A 22,801-nucleotide genomic window follows, 5' to 3' on the forward strand; every position below is an offset into this window, starting at 1 on the left:
GTATTAAGATTAAAAAAGAAATCAAAAGTGAGGATGATATTTGGTTCCAAATTAAATGCATTTTAGATATGCAATTAATGTAGTCAGAATTATACTGTTCAGGACTGTTTGGATTTATATTCATACTGTCCTGCCATGAAATGTATTATAAACATGTGAGCCATGCAACTCAGTGTATACCTGTAATTGTAATATAAAACTGTGCCATTTGTATGGATTAAGGAGAATGCATAAAACCACTTGGGCTTTCTCAGGTCATTTCTTGCTACTTCATTTGAAGGAAAGATACCCATTGTCCACAAGCCCACTACAGCAGCAGTTATGTGCTCATCTTCTCAACATGACGTCTGCTTCTTTTATGGAATTGCCAAGGAGAAACTTTACAGTAGATACATCTTCATTAAAATGTCCAAGTTTTATACCACATTTTTAAGGAAAATAAAGATCAAAGTAAGAGATTCTGATTTAAGAGTACAGTATATCCGGGTCCAACCAGATTTATACATTTTGATCTTGGGGTATTCATCTGTAGTATTCATCAGAATAACTGAACTACTAGATGTGATAATTAGTGTGATAAGCTTCTCAGTAACATTGAATATATTGCAGTATAGAAGACAGAAGAATAAAAACAAAAGCATTAGTACTTTTCTACTAAATTACTTTCTGGTTTTTACATAGGCACTCAAATTATGTCTTCTAACAGAATGCATTTTGTTAGCTTATTCTGGGAAGTGCTCATAATGTAATTTAGTCTGATTCTTAATAGGAAATAAGACTAATACGGCTATCAGAGGCCTTTTGATGCATGCTGCTGATTACACGGAGTTCGGTAATGTCAACAACAGAATTTTTATTTACAGTATAATACATTTCTTGGGAACATGTATCAGCAGTAAATACAGCTGATTATACAAGAGCATGTAATCTTTTTACTGTTGTTGGCTTTATATGCGCTCAATATTCAATTGCCCATGTAGTAAAGACTAAGTAATTTTTAACATTACGATGGTACAAGTACTATACCATTTCTCTCATTTTCTTTCAATATTTAGTTCTCATTTATTTTAGCTTTCTCTTGTATTTACACAATGTACTGTGAACTGAATATTAGGTGTTTATTTGAAGTATGTCTCCATCTAAAGGCTTCGATATGTACTGTACACTTGAAAGGTCAGATCTCTCCGAATGCTTCATTTTTAGTTCAGCAGAATAAAAATAACTGCATTCTTTGCTTGACTAAGTATGAATGAGATTACTATGCAGGACTATTAAAAATAACACCTTCACAAAATATTGTGAACTAGAATTCTTAGGTAAAACCTTATGATAAATTATCTTAAAAAGAACACAAATATCTCATTATAGGTTTTCATTGTTACTATTATTTCTTTTCCAACATATTGTTTCCAGATTCTAGAAGGACCAGATATGCTTCTATTATAAAATAGCATTTATCCAAGTTATTTTAAGCTTATGGGTGTACCCCAGTGTCGATTACACTCAGATTTGAAGTTGACCAGCTTTTTGGTACAAAAAATTAATGTTACATATTTTAGGTGAAAATGTATGTAATACACATATTGTTGTAATTTCAGTTAGGTGCTTTTTGCCCTGGTGTTTATATATTTCTGTAAGTACAGTAAAATACCAAAATTCTTAAGTCTTGCCTTCATTAAAATGTGCTAAAGTGATAGAAAGCAAAAAAAACCCAACAAACAAACAATAAAAATCTCACATTACTATGGGAGTTTTTTCTAGAAACTAAACTGATATTAGGTTACATAGTACTGAATGTTTGTAATAGCTACTACAATCTGTCTGTGAATCTTGTTGCCATTTAAATCTTCAGGCAAATGCAAATGCAAAAAAAAATCATTATAACAGTCACATACAGAAAATGCTTTCTCTGTGCTATGAACTTCAATTTTATTTTAGATGCCAGCAATATTGAAAGACTGTGGAAATAAAAAGTGGCAAAATTTAAATTAAAAAAACAGTTTTTTTCTGACAGGCAAAAGAAAATTAAATTTTTTAAACAATTCTGGAGATATTTAGAATGGGGTTTTGGTTTTGGCCTTTTCAGGTGACCAAAACAAGCCAAAGCATTCCAATTCTGTAGTGAGTTTGGGTTTGCAGCTGCTGCTAGGTTAAGAACAAGCACATAAAGTTTTGCCAAGGATTTTACTATGTACTCTGCTACTGTATGCAGACCTCTGACACAAAGATTATGACTGCAGTATGGACAGCCTCTTTTATCTGTAGCTGAGACAGCCACTTGCAGCACCGTATTTTTGTGTTAGGCTCAGAAGAGAAATGCCTACTGCCCAGTGCAGATCTTTACATAGTGTACTATTGAATTACTGCACAATGCATTTAAAATATTTATAGTACCAACATTTAGTTAAATAACCTTTATGTAAGATTTATGTTGATTTGTTCAAGTCTCATTTAATGGCAAATTATGATGAGGATGTTTCATAAAGATAATTCTCCATTTAAATGCAGCAGGCCACCAAACATTATGATGCGATCTAGAGCAAATTTGTCCAGCTTCAGTGATTATGTGCACTCATAAAAAGTAGACTTGATCAACAAAATTTAAATGCATGATTAAGCTGGCATTTTCATGTTTCTGTTCTGATATATTAAAAGAAACCCCACCCTGTCCCATTGCAGAGCACTACATTATATATTTATTTCCTGACTGTATGGGTCACACAGAAAAAAACCCAAAAACATCTGTGTGGAGACAACAATGCTTCTTAGTGGAATATGTAATATTCAGGCGCATGTTGTGCCTTGTTCTTCAACAGCACCCATGCTGCCCACAGAAACATACCATTTGCAAAAGCCCTTCACATTTATTTTATTGATAACAAATGAAGGCAAATTTATGATTAAATAGGAGCTAGAAAATACAAGATTAAATCCGTTCTGCATGATATTGAAATAACGTTACAGAAACAATCATACTTTCCTTACTTTTAGACTCATAGATGTGGCTAGCTTTACACACATATTGCTCTGTGGCTGTGTGCAGAGCAGCAGTCCTTATGCTGGGGGGAACATGTGGCTACCATCATTATTATCATACCAGAGGCAAAACTTTGTAGGAAAGTAGAGTCAGAAAGCAGGCAAGATGTATTTGCTCACCTGACAACGTTCTCTTGTATCTTGTGCAAATTACATAATCCAGACACAGTCTAGCTAGAATACATGGGGCAATGACTTTTATTTTTTCCATTAATTCACAGCAAGAATTTAGTTCACAGTTAGAAATCTCTGCAGCCTCCCTGGCAGAATAGAACTTCTGGACTTGAAGCTCAAAACCCTGAAGTACCACACTGGCAAGGCATCTGACACACTTGGTGTTTGTCCTGTATTCGTATGCACATGAAAGCCTTTGAATATAAAGACCATAAGGACTCAGTCTTTAAAACCATGAAGTGAAGAAACAGAAAAAAATCAAGTTCCTGCCTTGTTTACTTACTTGGTAACTCAGTTTTCAACTTCTAGGAAAACAGCTGGTTTAAGTCAGGCACTTTTCTGTTAGAGTTAATTAATGCATTGAATATACTGCAAAGTGGCACTCACAGCCCCAAACAGGAGCTGCAACAAATCCACCTGACAGTGCTCTGACAGACACTATTGCCTGGCTCCTAGAACGAAGTGATAGGATTCTAATCAGAAAAGATCTCCTAGATGCAAGTCAGCTAGGCTTCTATGACCAATCCAAGCTCGTTGTGCTGACCACCTTTTCCTGAATGAAGAAGGAATTCACTCAGATGGACACATCCATAAGCATCATTCTTCCCATTCTCACTTTTTAAATTTGGCCATTTTGAGAACACATATGAAGATTTGAGTCCTCGTATTGGAGGACTACAGAAAAGTACCCAGAGAAAACTGCTTAAAATCTTTAAATAAAAGGCTGTCTTTTTCTTCTGTTCTCAAAATTTAATCCTAAACATGGCTGGTTCTAACTTCTAATAGAAACATACACATATAAATCATCAAAGTCTGTGTAGGAAAAAATCTACAATGAAATTAGATGTCTTGTCACTTTATATAATTCTTAAAAGATAGATAATATATGTATGTACTCTATTATGCAAATTCATTTAAAAATTGTGTATGGCACATTAATTCCCAGCTGTTGAGCATAATTTGGTATGTAATGACATATACATCTCATAACTTTACAAGGAAATTGGCTACTTAATATTTCCTTAAAGGTTCTAAGTATTATGCGAGATGTGATCAAACCTCTTCTCTATGGAAGTATATATGGCAGAAGAACATTCACAGGTACCTTCAGGGATGTGCATTAAATGTTAAATTGCTTGGAAAAAAATCCTTAACAAATAGCAGACCAAAAGGAAAGAAAGATTAGTCTCTTCAGTTGAGAGAATATCATAGTGGTAGAGGTTGGCAGGGCCACCCTGTCCTCCCCAGTCAAGCAGATGTCATCAAGCCCTACCTCCCTACTCACACAAGGTCACCTCTGAGCATGTTGCCTTGAATATCTCCACAATGAACACTTCACAACCTCTCATGGCAATCTGGCCCTGGTTGTGACCACAGCCACAATGAAAGTGCTTTCTTCTGATCAGATGAATTTTCATGTATTTTGGTTTGTGGCCATTGATACTGGATGGTGCTCCTGTGATGGAGCATCACTGAGAAGAGGCTGTGTCTCTCTCCTGCTCCCTTCAGCCATTTCTACACATCATCAAGAACCCTCCTCCATGCAGAACAGTACCAGCTTTATCAGCCTCTCCTTGTATGCCAGATGCTTTGATCCCTTCATCATCATTCCTTTGCTGGAATGAAAAGCAACTCCCACTCCTCACCTCCCCAGCCTGTCCTAACTAAAAAGCCAGTACACATAGACTTCATGACACACGTGACAGCAGTTTCACCATGTCTCTGTGATTGTGAATGAATGTAGCTTCATGTGGACCTCTGAACTCCTACTGGTTCCTGTATTGTGCACACTAATGTAATTGCCCTGGACATGCTGGCTTCTCAGAGAAGGTGGGAGAGACTTTTCCAGAGGCCGTTTCTTTATTTGTGTGTGTGGTGGATTTCAGTACTGGCTAAAAACTACTACTGTACTTACTCACTTTTTGTTGTGAGATATAGATTAGGAGAAGGGTAAAATAGGCTTAAAGCTTAAAATTAATAAAGAAACCTTATTAAGAGAACTAAAATAATAAAACTGTTAGAATACTTTTTTTTTTTTTTGGCCTAACATCTTTCTTTTTTTAACTGATAACTTAGAGACAAAACTTGGGAAGTTAAATTAGTTACTAACTATATAATAGTTTTTAATTAATTTTGTAGGGAGGGGAGGTTTTTTCTTTCTATGCTTTGGAGACTTTTTTATAAGGAACAGTTTTTTTCATGGCTTTTTATTTTTACAAATAGTAGCTGCTTGGGATAAGTTTTGTAATTGTGATTTTTTTTATTTTTACAGTTTTTTACAGGGGTATTTATGGGCTATGAATTTATGGGGTATTAGTTTAAGGATGAGTTATTTAAAAGCAAAGGCTTTCTTTATTTGTTTTTGTGATTATTTTTATTTTTGGGAACAGAGGTTTATTTTTTTCTGGGGTAAAGTGTTTTTATTACTCATCTCTTTTATTTGTTTAAGCTTTTTATGGGATTATAGCTACTTTAATATTTGCTTGGCTTTATTAATGGGTGTTTTTGCTTACATCTATAGTTTGATATTTTTTCATTAATTAAAGGGGGTATTTTAGTGTATTATTTATTTTTATAGCTTTATTAAAATAATTTTAGTTTAATACAAATGCGTTTTTTAATTTATTTTTTGGTTTGATTCTTTATTGATTTCAGTGTTTTTATGTTGTTTTTTATGTGTTTTTACTTTGTCTTTTTTTTTTTACTTGAAGGGAGAATTGTGATTTGTAGGTCTTATCTGTGTACTGAAAGGGTTAAATTTTGCCAGGCCTGCAGATGGTTGTGAGCAGCGGTTATGATGATGGATTTCAGGCTGTGCTGGGCTCTTCTCCCTGCGTGGCAGCACTGGGAGGGGGGCTCGGCCTGGAGCTGTCGGTGTGAACCAGGAGGGAGCTTAGTGTTGGTAAGATGTCAGTAGCTGTGGTTTGACCTTACCTGAGGCTGAGGGGAAGCCCTGCAGCCTCCATTCCCTGCCCAGGAGCCGCTGGGGTCCGGCCCGGCCTCCCGCAGGCTGCACAGGCCGTGGGTGAGCAGGGCCGGCCTCACCAGAGCTCCAGTACCTTCTGAGGCCGGAAACTAAGACAGATTTCTTGGGCTTGCTGTTTTTAAAATGTAGATCTCCCAGAGGTGGATCTAATTCCTAAACGGTTCAAAATGTTGTCTGGTCTCAGAACTAGCCAGCTATTGGCTTTTCCCAGGTACAGAGGAAGCACCCAGCAGCTTCTCTCAAGAGAAATCACTTCTGTGGATGTTTTCTTACTTCTTCACTAAGTATCAATTAATGTGAAACCACCACAGTGTGTCTACATGTGGGCTAGGGGACACATCTGTCTTGTTGGTTTGGTTTTGAGGGCTCTCTTGGCCATTCATCCTGCACCCTTTTCTTGCCAGCTCAGACCACCAACTTCATGATGGGGCAGTAGCTTCAAACTGACAGAAGGCTGGTTTAGATTAGATATTGGGAAGAAATGTTTCATTGTGAGGATAGGGAGGAATTGGTACAGGTTGCCCAGAGAAGCTATAGGTGCCCCATCCCCGGCAGAATTCCAAAGCCAGGTTGGACAGGGCTTTGAGCCACTTGGTCTTGTGGAAGGTGTTGCTCTGAAGGTCCCCTCCAAATCAAACTATTCTGATTCCTCACTTGAGGAATCACTTTTGTGGGTCACCATCACCTCTCTCCCCCATTTATGTTTAGTTTAATGCTCTCCTCATCAGGTTGGATAGCCTTCTGGGAAAGAAGACTTTGCCCCATGTGGTGAGGTATATCTCTTCCTAGTAGTGTTCAATCCTGAAAAGGTACCCCCAGTTGTAAAAACCAAGTCCCTGCTGTCAGCAAGAGCTGTGCAACTGGTTGTTGTCCTTCCAGATCTATCCAGTCCTCCACAGGCAGGATGGAGGAGAAAATTACCTGCGCTCTCTGTCTGCTACCTATTCGGTTATGGAAGAACAAGAACTTGCACCATCACCACAGGAGATCCAATGAGCCTGTTACAGCAGTTAAGCATTATAGACCAACAGCTGAGAGACTGTCACAGTTTGTCCTAATTGTGGAAGCAAGGCTTATGTACACAGGGTAAAAATAATGATTCATAGCTTTGCAAATTGTGCTTAATTCTCCATATGACACACTCCAACCATACAATCAACTGTTTCATCCCAGGGAAAGGGACAAGAGCAGCTGGACAGTGTGAACATTTTAAATTACTTTGAGAGATTATCTGACCATTCCTTAAGTTAGGCAGCTCCAGCAGGCAGTCAGAACACGCAGAACATAGCCTGAAGTAGAAATGCACAAGTAACAAAAAAACCAAAACCAAACCCAACAAATTTTTTTTCACCTTTAACTCCACATAGTTATAATGACTGTGACCTTTCCTTAGAAATAGAAGACAACTCCATACACCAGACAGGAACACTGCTGTTTTCTCCAAGTTACAAAGGTGAGGGGCTTTTTTTGGTGTACTTTAAATCATTGAAGTATTAAGTAGCTCCTTGAAAACACTGACAGTAAGCTTTTAAACCCACCATACTTTCTCTTAGTTTGCAGTCTGTCACCATTCCATGCTCTGTTATGTGTAGGGGCAGCTACTTCCCACCACACAGATCCAGCACAGGTGACAAGGAGCAGCAGAGAGTGGTGACAGTAACACAGCAGTGGTTGATACCTCTCCCACAGAGGATGTGAAAAAGATGACGGGAAAAAGGCAAGAGAAGAAAAAAAATCTCAGCCTAGTAAGATTCACTCAGTTCTAATCTTGTGTGTTAGGTGATCACATATAGGTGATCACATAGGTTTAATATAACAACAGCATCTATGCTAAAAATTGCTAAATAAAAATGCTAAAAATTTTGTGAGGTCAGATACTCAGGAGTACAATTATAAGGCAGTGTAAATATCTTTTGAAAAATTAGCAGGGTGTACTTCAGGTAAAAATGTTACTGCAAAATTCAGAAGGCGGCATTAAGAATTCCATCTTAGTTACTTTTTCCTCACTTAATACTGGCAAGAAATATTTATAATGTGATTTTTACATCTGCCACATGACTCAATGACAGAAATTAATTTTAGTTCAGTTCAGAACTACCGACTAAGTCTACCTCTATCTAAAGTCACACTAGTGTTTAATGCTCCTATTTAATGAGAGTGTATCTTTCAGAAATATAATTAATCTTGATCAAAATATAAAAAAGATGTGGAATCCAATGCTTCTTTTGGAAATTTGCATCAGTGTTGGACTAAAATCACAATGATCATCAATCCTACGAGGAGCCCAACTGAATCCATGGAGACATAGTATGCTGCTTCACCTCTCTGTTGGGCATTCCAGTTGACTTATCTTCTCCTAAGAAATACTCTTGTGCCTTCCCCTTGCCCCAGCCATATTGCACCTTGAATTCAAGAAAGGACTTGCATGTATTATTCACTAGGAGTTGGAAAAATGGCAAAATAATGTTACTTTATTTTTGCATTCAAACAAGAAGCACAGGTTTACGTTATAATACAGGTATCCAGGTCCTTGTTTGGCAGGTGAATTTCTCCATGAGGAAATAAGAACCAAACTACTTAAAAAAACCCTAATGCCCAAGAGGAAAAAGCAAATAGTATCTTGTCTATAGAGATGGTCACTAAAGGATGAGTTAAGGCTGGTCTATCTGCCATATCCAGACAGAAGCTCAGTGATCACTAATCATTGACCTGCAGAAGAAGTGTGGTCCCTAGCATCTGGACTGGTAAGACAACTGACAATTGTTTTTCATTGAGATATTACAATGGAAACCAGCTCTTCTGAGTGCTTTACATGGTCCCAAATTGAAGTATGTTCCTTAGACATTAAACAAGTACAAATCATTTTGTACTTGTACAGCTCATCATACAATTTTTAACTATGCTTGCCTAATGTTAATCAGGTAATAAAGTACCTTTATACAAAACACATTTATTTACATTTTTTTATACCAAAAACATCTTTGTGTCTTATAATTAGCCTTAGGATTTCATAGTAACTTCTAAACTTAGATGATCATCTAAACATCTAAACACATCTAAACATTTAAAACACCTAAAGTTAGATAATATTTCTAAGCTAAGTAGTCAATGATTTCACTGAGACACACGAAGAATCTCTGAAGACTTGGGAAGAGAAACCAGATCACATGAATGCTGAAGCATCCTCTAGCCACTAGGAAACTCTGCTTAATTAATTAGATAAAATTCACACTTTGCATAGGAAAATGTAAGTAGTTAAATGACTCCTATTCTAATGATACTATGCTAATGACCTGAGCTAAGGACTCATGATATTACTGAAGACTCATAAGTTCATTAGAAAGGCTTACAATAAATCTGCAAATGACTTCACTCAAGGTAGATCCTCAACATGATGATAAGCAAACTTAAATCTTTAAAAACAAGGTCATTAATTCAACAGATACCAAATATTTGGGATCAACATGGTTGTTTGATATAGGCTGTATTAGCTTGGTCTGAAGCACTCTCAGCAAGAGAGTTTTAGGAGCAGCATTTGGTATTCTTAACTGAGGGTCCATCAGTAGCTTCATTAATTTTGTTAAAAAGTTGCATAGCTAGGTAATCTTCCCAGGCAGGTGGTATTTCAGAGAGAAATTAAATGTATTGCAGCTCACAAGTGATATTTCTCCTTTCACCAGGGATTTCAGGTACCCATAAAATCTTCAGGTTGAGAAGCTTTAAGAATTTCAGCCATCAGGAGACAATGGTCTGTGTTTTAAGTATTGTATCTTTTAAATCTCGATCTTAGGCTTTTTTCATAAGTGTAATCACATTTGGGATTAGGGAATACCTTTATCATTCCCACCCTTATTTTTAGATCATCCTTGGAAGCATAAGTCTTATGTAGACAGGTAACAAGAGTGTTGGGATCAGGACTGTATGTGCTCTACTAATAGCAGTTTCTAGACATTAGGCAATCACTCAGGCTGGAAGGAATGGAGGAAACTCCTGCTCAAAGTGGGGTCAACCATGAGGTAAGATCAGGTTCCTCAGAGCTTTACTCAGTTAGGTCCTAGAAACTTCCTATAGCAACTGCAGTTTCCTGAGCAACCTCTTCTATTGCTTTACAATTCTCCTAGCAAAGTTTTTTCAGTCTGAACCTCTTTTGTTTCAAATGAAGCTTGTTGCCTCTTCCACCACAGATCACTTGTGCAGTCTTCTTGATCCATCTTCTTGTTAACCTCCTAGGTTAACAATAATAGTACATATTAGTAGTAAGAAAAGGATATTCCAGTCACTAGAAGCCTTCTATTCTCCAGGATCTTACAAGTCCACTTCCTTCAGCTTCTCTTCAAGGGCTAGCTGATGAGGGCTTAAGCCCCTGATCAAGTTGGTAGCCCTTCACTGACCTTGCTGAAGTCAATCAATGACTTTCTAGAACTGGCATGTCCCAAACTGGACACTATTCTAGATGAGTTCTAGCAAATGCTGAGGAGTGGAGATAACCACCTCCCTCAGTCCACTACCTGTGCTTCTGATTATGTCACTGCCTTCTAAGACCCCTAGGCCCAGTTCAGAAAGTGATTTCAGACAACCAATTTCTACTCTGTATCACTGCAACAAGTTATTTCTCCCCAAGATCAGGATTCTTCCTTCTGAATGTCATGCCTTTCCTATCAGTTCATTTATCCAACTCAGATCTCTTTGAGTGGCAGATCCAGAGTGTCAAATGGTCCCACACACCTGATGTAACTTGATGGGGGTGCATTATCATCTCTTGTACATCACTGGAAGAGATGTTAACAGGACCTTGCACCTTCGTAGTCCACTTGTTATCGACCTCCATTAACTGCTGTCCTCAGAGATCAATTATCTAATCTGTTTTGGCTTTTTCCTCTCCCTGTTCAGTTATCCATTCAGATCATAAAGTAGTAGACAACGTGCTGCTTTTGGGATACAAAAACTAGTACAAATATAAAATTTCAAGGCTCAGCGGTACCTTATGCAAAATCCTTTATCTTCCTAGGAAATTTGTACAGCATATAATAAAAATTCCAACTTTTAATATGTACTTCTGAAAATCAAAACCATTTAAATATTATTAATGAATACCAGTTATTAGCAAATGTTTGCTACATTATATCCTAACTACATGTGTTTAATTGAATGATGGCATTAAATGAGAAGAAAATAAGAAAAAGCTAATAAGCTTTATGGATTAATGATGAATTGTGAAATACAGTAAAATGTGATACATTCTGAAACTGTTAACAAACTGAGATAATTTTAATCTTTAACTTCAACATGTGAAATAAAAAAATGTAACATAAGGACATAGCCATATAAAATAATTATCAAAGAATTTGCCTTTTCCTCAATAATAAGCCTCTCTGCTCCCACACAAAACAGATTCTCTAGATAGTGCATGTTCTATTGTATTTTTGCATGACATTTCAACAAAACCAGACACACTTATTGGACAGACAGAATAAAATTAAATTGCAGGTGGGAAAATTGTCCCTCGAACATTGTGAAGGGAGACATTTTGAAAAAGATATAGTATTTAAACCCAGTTTAAAAATTTTACCTAGTTAAAAAAAGAAAAGGACATGCATGCCCTTGAAGTAGAGAAGACTTACTGTATCATGTTGCCTGTTATCTTTTCCTGATACGATCAAGAAGTAGTTCCATGCCAGCAGCAACAACAAAGCCAGTGGTATCATGTAGAGCTCAAAGTTCCAGACCACAAAAAGAAAAAGCTAGAAGACAGAGTAGGAAAAAAGGGACTGAAATTACATTAAACTCAGCATTACATTAAACTCTTGTGCAGAGTTAAGACTAATAAAACAATTCTAATGAAATCCACCTCTCCTTAGACAGGAGCGTTGTTCAACCACTTTGCTGACTCATACTTACCTGCATGATACAACTGCTACACTTCCCAATCCATACCCCACTTCCCAATTCCCTACCTTAATTCTTGGAAAAGAAAAATTGATGCACTATCATCTAAGAGGAATATTAACTGTTCTCTTATAAAACAATGCTTTTGTGAATAATGCAGAAGAGCATAAAAATAAGATTACATTTTAAGAAAGATTAGATACTTTCATGAATCATAGAATGGCCTGGGTTGGAAGAGACTTTAGAGGCCACCTTTAAGGTGATCCACCTCCCTCCACACATGCAGGGACATCGTTCACTAGACCAGACTCCTCAGAGCCTCATCCAACCTGGCCTTGAATATTTCCAGGCATTCACAATTTCCCTGGGCAACCTGTTCCAGTGCCACCACCCTCAACAATAAGGAATTTCTTCTCAATATCTACATCTTTCAGTTTAAAGCTATTAACCCTTATAAAAAGTGCCTCTCATTTTTCTTGTAGGTCACAGGGACATGATTAATTTAAAGAAGACCTCAACATGTTACTGAATCTGGTTTTAGCTTTGAAACAACCCTGTAGCAGTGGAAAGGTGGCACAAGAGTTGATTAAAGATTAATTTGCTATTTAGAAAAAAGAACATTGTCATTTTGTATTAATGTCATACAAACAAGCAGAGGTAGCAATCAGAAGTCTTTTGCATGGAAAACTAATAAAAATCACAGTAAAAGCTAAAATAATATGATTATTTTAATGATAGTATAGTGACCTTAGACTCATTAAAAATGGGTTTAAAAAGAATGCTGAGAAGCCACCAAAGTCTACCAATTTGAAAACTTTGATTTATTGCAGTGGTAGCTCAAAACAGCTCAACTGCTCTGTGACCAGGGGCTGCCAGAAGTCTGGTTGGGTTACATCTCCTAGAGATGCGTGCCTACGTAACTGCATCTGCTCTTCAGGATGGGATCAGCTTGGTGACCACACCACCAGAGAAAACCACCCCCACTGCCAGCTCCATACAACACTGTCCAGACATTGTTCCCTACCAATGCTGCTACAAAATTAATGGTTTACAGGAAAGAGCTAAAAATAATTTGACTTAGATGGGATCAAACTAAAACCATTTTTACCTCCAATTTTCCCTATCAATGAACCCCCCTTTTATTTAAGCCTGCTGTAGCCACAACCTGGGTTTGTTTTCTTCCACAAACAAAGCAGTGAAACACAAAAACATCAAAAAAAGTGAAAACAAATCACACTATGCACCACAGCTGGATAAACATCCAGAAATCTTGATAAGTCTTTTCATCCAAATAGTTAAACTTTTGAATATTTTTATTCGTAAAACCTTCTAAAAGGATTGAAGGTGTTATGCTAACATAACATCAGAATAACCTTTAACCCCAGAAATGCCCTGAGTCAATGGATGCATACTCAAGAGTACTCTGGAAGCCAGCAAACAGCACCAATTATCAAAAAACTAAGTATTAGAGATTACCTGTTGAGAAAAGGCAACACATAAAGTCTTTCTTAGGGCCTCAGCTGAACTTTGGTTAAAAAGTGGTTAAAAAAAATCAAGTACTATTCAAACACTCCCTGGCCCCAGAGAAAAAAAGCCAGCAATCTACACACAGTTTCAGGAGACATAAACCTGACTGGATTCTGAGGATTATGGTCATCATGTACTTTGTACTCCAGAATATCAATGAATTCTCATGCAAACACTTTTCACTGGAAGTTCCTAAAGGCCAAATGACCTACAATTTGTCTTTGGCAGTTTCATTTGAAATTTGTCAATTTCTCTTTGCCCTTTAATGTAAGGGCATTAATTCTTTACAATACTGGACTCGGAAGGCCAGTAAAACTTATTAAGATATTACCTTTTTGCAAATTGTACGGACATGCCATTCAAAAGTGTGGATATTACACCTGTCATCTCCTGAAGATGACTTTGCTGACCTACCACCTTGATTTCCATCTAGTCTGGCTGAATTTTGACCAGCTCCTCATTTCAGGCACCTGTCTCAGCCAGGCACTACACAAACATTGCAACACAAATGAGATGTATGCTGCATGCAACCAGCACAGTTATGGCACTCTGACCTAAATGGCCTCATTATTTTTCCCAGATAAGAAATGCACTCATGAAATGCGTATGAGAGAAAACACGCAGATTTTCCAGTATCAGACAAAACTTCTAAGTACACATGAACAAACCCAAAATTTGTTGCAGAACAGCAAGAGAACTCCAGGACTCAGTCAAAAGGTAGTGGAGGTGAAAGAGAAGAAGGAATTGATATGTACAAAGCGTCATGAAAGGTGGAAAAGTAAACCAACATTCCATTAAGCAAGCATAGGCCAAAAAGTCCCAAATGCAAACCAAACCAGAAAAGCTAATGAATAAGTATAAAAGAACACTTGTTGGAGTTGCCCATGTCTATAAAGCATCTAGTGGACTGTGTCTGGCACGGTATCTTCCAAGAAAATAATGGCTGGCTGTGTAAAAAAAGGATGCTCATCACTACCGAAACAAGCTAAGTAATTTATGTGATGAGTGTAAGTCTCAAAGGTTACAGTTCAATACAAATGCAATTTCATATACAGAAGAATATAAGGAAAGGCTTTTTTCATCTCTCCTGTGAGATCAAAGTTTTCAGACTCACAGGCGTGAACTGGCCATTTACAACATCACACGAGTTTATACTCTTAGTGAAGAGACACATGCATTAAATGATCATTCAGAGAGACACATGACACTATCCCTAGTGTACAACACTTCAAAAAATAATTTAAGTTAGGATATTGAATATCCTATTCTTTTGCAAACTACAGTATATTTTAAAAAGAAATCTCATCCAAAATGATTAACATTTCCTACTGTTCAGAAAAAAAGCCTGCCCTTTCAGACTAGCAGCTGTGGATCATTAGCTTTCCAGTGATGAGATGTGTTTGATGAGTATTTTTCTTTCTAATTAAGAGACAAGATTCTCTATTTGACTGTCTTCTGACAGAAGTGAAGAGAAAGATTTCTGCCTATGTGGAAAGGCCATATTCTACAGAACAATTATTTCAGATTTCTTTTTAGCTACCTCCACCCAACCTCTTTTCATTTTTAACAAAATCCTGTTTGCACCCACAGACTTCACAGCATTAACCCATGTTTTTCTTAACTCTTCTCCTTTTTTTCTTTTTGCTTCTGTTTTGACTGATAGCACAGAAGAGCATGAAAAAAAAGGATCATTCCACACAGGGGACACTGACCTCATCCTCAGATACAGGAGAGACCAGAGGACATGATGAAGGAGGGCTGCAAGAACTGCTGTTTGAGAGCTTTACCACAAAACTAGAAATGGTTCATTCCACAGAAATGCCTGAGTTCAGTGGACCAGATATTGGCAGTGGTAGCACCCAAAGCCATGAGCTGTAATATGTTGGGAGTAAGGCAAAACACAGAAATCCCCACTGCCATTGTCTCACACAAGGCACAACACTTATACTGCAATTTCCTTCTCAAATTGTGGCTTTCCTTGATAATTTTCACGGAACATCTTTACAGCCTCATTTACATATTATCTATATCCTTGCCTTATATTTATAACCAACCTCTTGATTACCCTGGAAACACTAAAGTTGGCGGCTTTTTGGCACAGTCACAAACAGACAATGTCTACAGCTCCAAATATTGCACTGTAATCACAGGATCTTCCATTTACTATTTAAGCTTAATAGGACAGTTTTATTACCTGAGGCTTTGTTCCTTGATGTATTCTCACAAGATTAGAAAGAATGAGAGAGAACCCATATATCTGCTTGATACAGACTGTGTACCAAGTACTGCAGGTTTTAAGGTTCCTGCATGGTGTTTTATACTATGAAACACTGGCAACTACTTTGTATTGGACCTTGGAGATATAATAGCTTCTTCCATTATGAAACTAGTCAGTTAGTTCTAGCGATGACAACTCCTCTGATCCTGTACAATACTGTTATAAAAGAATTAGAAAGGAAGCATTTCTTTTGGCTGCAACAGATCTCAAATACACTAACATTAATGTAAAAACTTAAAGGAATCCATTCCAAATGGAGTGCTTTCATTCAGATACGTCTGGAAGAAATATGCCTTTTAAACCTACTCTAAAGCATATTCCAGCAGTTTTTCTTATCAGTCTTGCAATTTTAGTTCCAATAGTGCTAGGAGGAGGTGCAGTATAAAAGATTTGAATCTGAAACACATTATCTGTTACTCTCTTTTTCTGTAAACACAAAAAAAAAAAACCAACTTGAAAATAGTGAAAGCATGCAATGTGTAAAAAAAATACAGAAAAAACCCCAATATAATTCCCACTTCCTTTATTTTGACAGATTTTCAGTTCAACCTTGGATTACTGTTGATTCTCTTTTTTTAAATGCCTGAGGTCTTGGGAGTCTGAGAAATGCAGAATAATTAGTGTTTTCGATTCTCTAAGAACTTTTTCTTTATCGTAGAAACAAACATGGAATTGTTTAAATTGTCTCTCTCTTTGCTGGAATTAGAAGAACTGAGTTTACTGCAATTTAGATTTTTATTAGCACTCTTTCTATTTATTTCATGTAGAAAGAGAAAAAAGAGACATGTCCATGACAAATGAAACAAGAACTTAACAGAATGGATGAAGTATTAATTAATGCCAGTCCCAATGGGGCTTTTGATGTATTTTGATATATTGAAAGACATATATTAGCACATGTTAGAGCACTTGGGTCCCGTATCAGAAGAACACACTGAAAGAATATTTAATTAAATGATGGCATTAGATGAGGAGAAGAAAATAAGAAAAGGCTAATGTAAAGCTCAGTGAATATTAATGATGAATTGTGAAAAACAGTAAAATGTGATACTTTCTGAAATTGTTAACAAACTGGAATAATTTTAATCTTTACCTTCACTATGTGCAATAAAAAATGCAACAAAAGGACTTACTAGGTAGGACATTTTTGGTCACAGGTTTTCAATGCTGTTAATCTGAACAATAAACCCAAGGTTCTGTTTCATCTCACTCTTTTTATCTATGTGCATCCTCGTTACTAAAGCAACAATTCTGACAACTAGATGTGACTCACTTGATCTGCATCAAACCACCCAGTTTATTTGTGAAACACATTTACAGCCAGAACAACCTTTTTGCTGATAATGCTATACAATACCATAATGTATGTTGCATCTCTACAAGATTGTCAGCACCAACAAAATGTTCTACTTAAAATCCTGAAAACTTTTATTTAATTATTTTCTTTTTTCCTTACAACTTCTAACAGATGTTTCAAAACCATTTTCCAGAAGTATCACGATCTTTACTTTGAGAATATCAACAACTTCAAGAATGCAAACCTCAGGACATGAATGCAGTGCCACTTTAAACAGCACGTGGATTACAGATATAAAATCTGTACTGCTGTAACCAGTTGCTATTGTAACTAGTAACAAAAGTTAGATGGAAATAAAAATTACACCACTCAAAAATATTTGTAAAATGTGGCGTCTCTTGAGTCATTTTTTCCCCTTCACTTAAGAGCTTCTGAGCTGCCTTATTGCATCTGTGTAGTTAGTATACAGGATAAAATTAAAGGGAAAAATATAGTTCATTGATGTAGTTCCCATACATGCAACGTCCTGCCATTCTCAGGCCAATTCAAGGTGGGCTTGTTTTGTCAGACTGCTAAAATGCTGACAAACTATGAGGAATTGACAGTACTTTTCCTATGAGCACTGACACCTGGCATCAAGTTAAGAATTACCTACTAGTGTACATTAGGTCAAAAGCGCATCTGAGAATGGAGCTGCTAGGGTCACTGAACCTCCATCACATCTTAATACCACATTTTATGATACCCAACTGTTTACTGAGCAGCCCATGTCTTTGTCTAAATGACATTACATAAAAACTGCTCTACATATATTCCATGTTAAAAAGTGTTTTTACTGTCACCAGATTGATTTTCAGAGAATCACAGAATGGTTAAGTCTGGAAGGGACCACATTGGGTTATCTGGTCCAACCTCCCTGCTCAAGCAGGGTCATCCCAGAGCACATGGCACAGAATTGTGTCCAAACAGATCTTGAATATCTCCATTGAGAGAGAGAGAGAATCGCTGCAGAAGAAAAATCTAAGGTGTTGACTTTGTGAGAAGTGTAAAAATCTCAACATGGATCATGTTAGATAACTACAGCTATTTATACACAATGGATTGGTGATCCTAAGAGCTCTGTATGGTTCCAAATTGTGTTGTGCTGAAAAAGATTGCATGCAACCAGGGATCTACATATTCACATCTATCTTCCTTCATTTTGTAGGCCTTTTTTACCTGGGCATCAATTTTCTGTCATCTATGTCTTGCAGTTCAATTTGAAAAATGTAATTTCTTCAGACAATCCAGGAGCAAAATGTTATCACTACCCCCTTCCTTTCTTACTGCCTGATGAGGAGCTGATGGCTTTGAACCTGCCTCCTGTTCCTCCCAAATGCCTGAAGATTGTAAAATTAAATTGTCCATCAAAAGTTATTAAACTTGGTATAGAGAAAAAATATTTAGTACCTTCTTCAGCTTAATTACACTTCACTGTACGATGTACTGGAGTTCAGACAACATACATACTCTCCAGACACCTGCATGGAAGCTGTTAGAAATACTGTTTTCTTTACTTCACATACTGCATCAGATAAACATTTTCTTAATCTGCTCCCTCCCTTATCTTCTATCCCCTATTGCAGATGAAGGAAAATAATTTAGCATCTTAAGAAAACACTATAAAACATTTAATAGGGTAGAAATAGTCACATTACCCAAATGCTGGGAAATACAAAACTTTCAGACTTACTTTTTACAAAGCAAAGTAGAAAATATGTTTTTTCATGAAAAATAAGTCACTTACTTTAAAAATCATGGATATGAATGTCATAAACCTCACAAATGCTTAAACTGTGCCCATATTCATTGGTATGTCAGAAAACCAAAATAAGCCCTCCTGACTATTCATTCATGAATAACCAACACCAAAATAAAAGGACTCTTAGGACATTAGGAAGTGCAACCTTTGATAAAGTAAGTCCTTTGGTTGTAGGAAAACTGACACTTTACCAACGGTCATAGTGAAAGTGACAGCAATAAAATTTAAACTATATGAATGAAGACAAAAACCACATGGCTGAAGGTGTCAAAGCAGAGTGTGATTTCCAGCAATAAAATGCAAAAATACTAGGTTTTGGTTTGATATCAATATGTCTGGAACAAAGAGAAATACTGGCTTCCCTATGAGAGAAACTTCCATAAACTGTTCTCATTAAGTCTCATTATACAGACTGGAACTGTAATGCCTTTATGATATTGAAGAAACTCTGCCCAAGTAGGTCTAATTATCAAATTATTTAAAATTTTCAAGACCATCAGTCAACCTCAGTGAGGTCTCCAGGCTGATTTTCAGACTCATGATTCATGACCTGCTTCATTATGTTGTTCTGTGATGTCTGGAGTATTGTTTAGTTGTATAACAGCAAATAAATAAAAAGCCTAGGATTTGTTCCTCTATCGCTGACCAGCTCTCAAGTACATAATCTGCAATTATTCACACAGCGTAGGAAAATGTTTTTCTACCCTCTTCAATGTACTTATTTGTAAATAAATTTTAATAAATTCATTTCAGTAATTAATTCAGCTAGCTTGCCATTGTTTGTAACTTGGTCTCCCAGTCTATCTTGTAATTTAAAAAAATTCACTGATCTCAAGGCTTTCCTTCCAAAACTTCAGTTCTCAGAGTTTGCAGACATTTGTGTAGCATCTATAGCTATGCATGCCTGTTCCTGTTCACAACTCTAATATAAATCCCGGGCTGACGTTACCAACTCCTTCTAGTCTATTTACAGTCTTTTACTCTTTCCCTATGAACATCCTGTTTTCTACCCCCAAAGATCTGTTTGAAATAACTTTGATGCCAAAGATATCTACATGTTAGCATGCAGGCTATGTGTTTTACTTCACTATTTACCAAGTCTTTAAATTTCCCTGTGCAGAGTACAACTGTAGGTTGCAGAAATGAGAACTTAGTGGAAAATAACAGTTCAGATCACAGAGTGAAGCAGATCCAGGTGTTTGAACAACCCAAATCCTGTACTTATAAGTCTGTCCCCAGGCTGATGTAACTGAGACAAGCGAGTATTTTTTGTTCTCTAGTAGGATAGATGTAACTATATTCTGCAATGCTTTCTTTAAACAAAATTCAAAACAAAACTCTCCAAGCTCATCTTTAGCTGGCAATTTTTTACAGTAGACTAGAGCAGGTCCCAAGAAAGCTAAAGTATATTCACATACATCTATGTAAAAGTTATTAAATTGCACTATGAAGAACACAATGACTTCTGCTATCAGCATAAAAAGTGCAAACTCCAAATATTTCAGTGAGATAAAGAGAATGCGTAAGTTAGAATGTAGATCATGAATATGTGCATATCCATACATTTTTGTCTCTTATTATTGTAAAACACAGCACAAAGGAATGGGAGGACATCTATTAACAATCACTTCACAATTTGGTAGAATCAGTTATGAATTATTAAAAAAATGTAATTTATAACATAACTAGCATATTTTCTAGTGTACCACCATTCAGTCTTTGGTTGAGTTGACTTCCTCGTGCCTTTGTTAAACTTCTCTGGTCTGCAAAGCTCCACTCAGGTGCATTTGAGAAACCACATCAGACTTATACAGCCTTTTCTGCTAGAGCAATATCCTGAACTGATGGGAGTTGTACCAGAAATGGAGTCAGATATCTGGTTAACAAGTACACTGTTCACACCTTATAATGTCTGATGCACTTTCAGTCTCCTAAAAAGTTTCTCTCAATATCTACAAAACTCTCCTGTTAAACAAGGGCAAGCATAAAACTGACGTCTTGGAAAAAGCAGAGGTGCTTCATGGGAAAAAAAAAAGCAAAAAAGGAGTATCAGAAGTAGACTTACCAAACAAAACTGAATTATTTAAAAACTACAGAAAGTCCCCTTACATTTTGGTTAAAGTTAAGTAACCATTCATATAATGTGCTAGAAAAAGACAAGAGAGGTGAAAGCTGAAAGAAAAGTAGAGGTGAACAACATTCACAAGTTTACATTTTTGAATCATGTACTTTTAAGTAACAGCAAGTTCTGTGGGCAGCAGTAAGCTGGATACAGAACCCCTATCCAAAACACAGAAAGAGTATACCATGTAATTAAGCAGCCTGCAAACATTTTTTTCGTATTCTTAAATCTGATTTTAAGGTTCACTCTTGTAAGATATATTGAGAAATAAAATTTTTAATCTAGAACAGGCAATGTAATTTTTCAAAACAAATAAATTCAACAACAAAAAATATTTTCTTTCTTATGATCCTAGGTGGAAAACTGTCTTCTGCTGCTTTCACTGAGGTAATGTTTCTGCAGGGAGAAGTGTATTTTCATGTTATTGAAAACACCGGTTGTTTTTCTGTAATAAATTTAATTATATTTGTATTTTCACAAGCTACATTAAATCATATTTAGCACAGAGACCTGGCAACTTTCCTGTTGTTTTCATAGTTTATCTTTCCAGTCAGCAAATGCTAGAACCCAAGCTGTATTCCTCTCTCCATATTTGCAGGAAATAGTATTGTAGACTCCAAGTACATGATGTTTCATAGAATCTACCTCACTTTTCAGTAGTTTGTTGTTTCAGCAGAATTACATTTCATTTATTTAGATGATTGCCACTCCAACATTTTTAGTCGTAATTTAATAGAGAAATGTTCCACAGCTCTAAAAAGCATTTATTGAGCCAGGACCATAATCCATAACATTTACTAGCCAGGGAAGAGCAGTACATTTTATAGATGCTTACTTCAAAGCATATCTTTGAAATGTGAATAGGGAAATTCAGAGTATTTTACTGCTACCTACAGAATAGTGTATCATCATTAATAGCCAATGCTACATGCTCAAGTTTTTTGGTTTTGGTTTTTTTTTTTTTGTTTGTTTGATTTGTTTCTGTTTTTCTTTGTACAAAATAACATAGCAATGAGATCACCACTGTTTAAACAAGGACAGATTTTGTATGCATGTTTAAACTTGCTACATATGGCAGGAAGTAGCGAGTTCTCCTTTAAAGGACCAAACTCTGGAAACAAATATTTCATAAATTTAAATGAGCAGGGCCCAAGACCTGGAATTATACACATATGGCTTCTGTATTTTAACACTCTATTCAAGTCCCAAAAGCTTTCTGTCAAGCCAAAACAGTCAAATATTTTATCACAGAAAGTCTCATTTTTAAGTTATATACAACTTAAAAGAGTTTTTTTTCAATTTTATACAAGTTTTAATACATTTATTAATCATAAAAAGTCTTTGAAACACAACAAGAAACTGTCCTTAGGGCAAAGGAGTACAATTTCTTGCTCAAACCCTGAATCACTAACACTTAGTTGATTTATGCACATGTGAAAAAATTCAAGATGGAGGCTTGATCTTAGGATTCTTATAGTCACAGTGGATGAGGTATGCACAGCATAATTACTAACCTTGTATTTTTTATTAAAGATAGAGCAGACTTGAGGCTTTAGCAGACTGTCTTTTCAATGTCACTCTTTCTTCCCCAATTCCCCTTCCCTTCCAACTGAGCTTTGGCTGACACCAAGGAGAGGAAGGCAGGAGTAATTTCACCTGGGTTTTTAATAAATCTGTAAAGTCCTGAGGAACTG

The 22,801-nt window shown here is 36.4% G+C and overlaps 1 protein-coding gene across 2 annotated transcripts in view; it reads right to left on the bottom strand.

Moving 5' to 3' along the window:
• The window catches only part of MCTP1 (multiple C2 and transmembrane domain containing 1), a 219,798-nt gene that overhangs the window by 52,190 nt on the left and 144,807 nt on the right, over positions 1-22,801 (bottom strand). For both annotated transcript variants that reach the window (XM_088054091.1, XM_014259098.2), the window contains one exon: positions 11,818-11,937. In XM_088054091.1, the coding sequence (XP_087910217.1) occupies positions 11,818-11,937 (120 nt within the window). The remainder of the gene's footprint in view (positions 1-11,817; positions 11,938-22,801) is intronic.

The sequence above is a fragment of the Pseudopodoces humilis genome, chromosome 4, assembly GCF_049639895.1.
Source record: "Pseudopodoces humilis isolate 2021_Gansu_Grassland_sample_001 chromosome 4, ASM4963989v1, whole genome shotgun sequence".
NCBI lineage: Eukaryota > Metazoa > Chordata > Aves > Passeriformes > Paridae > Pseudopodoces > Pseudopodoces humilis.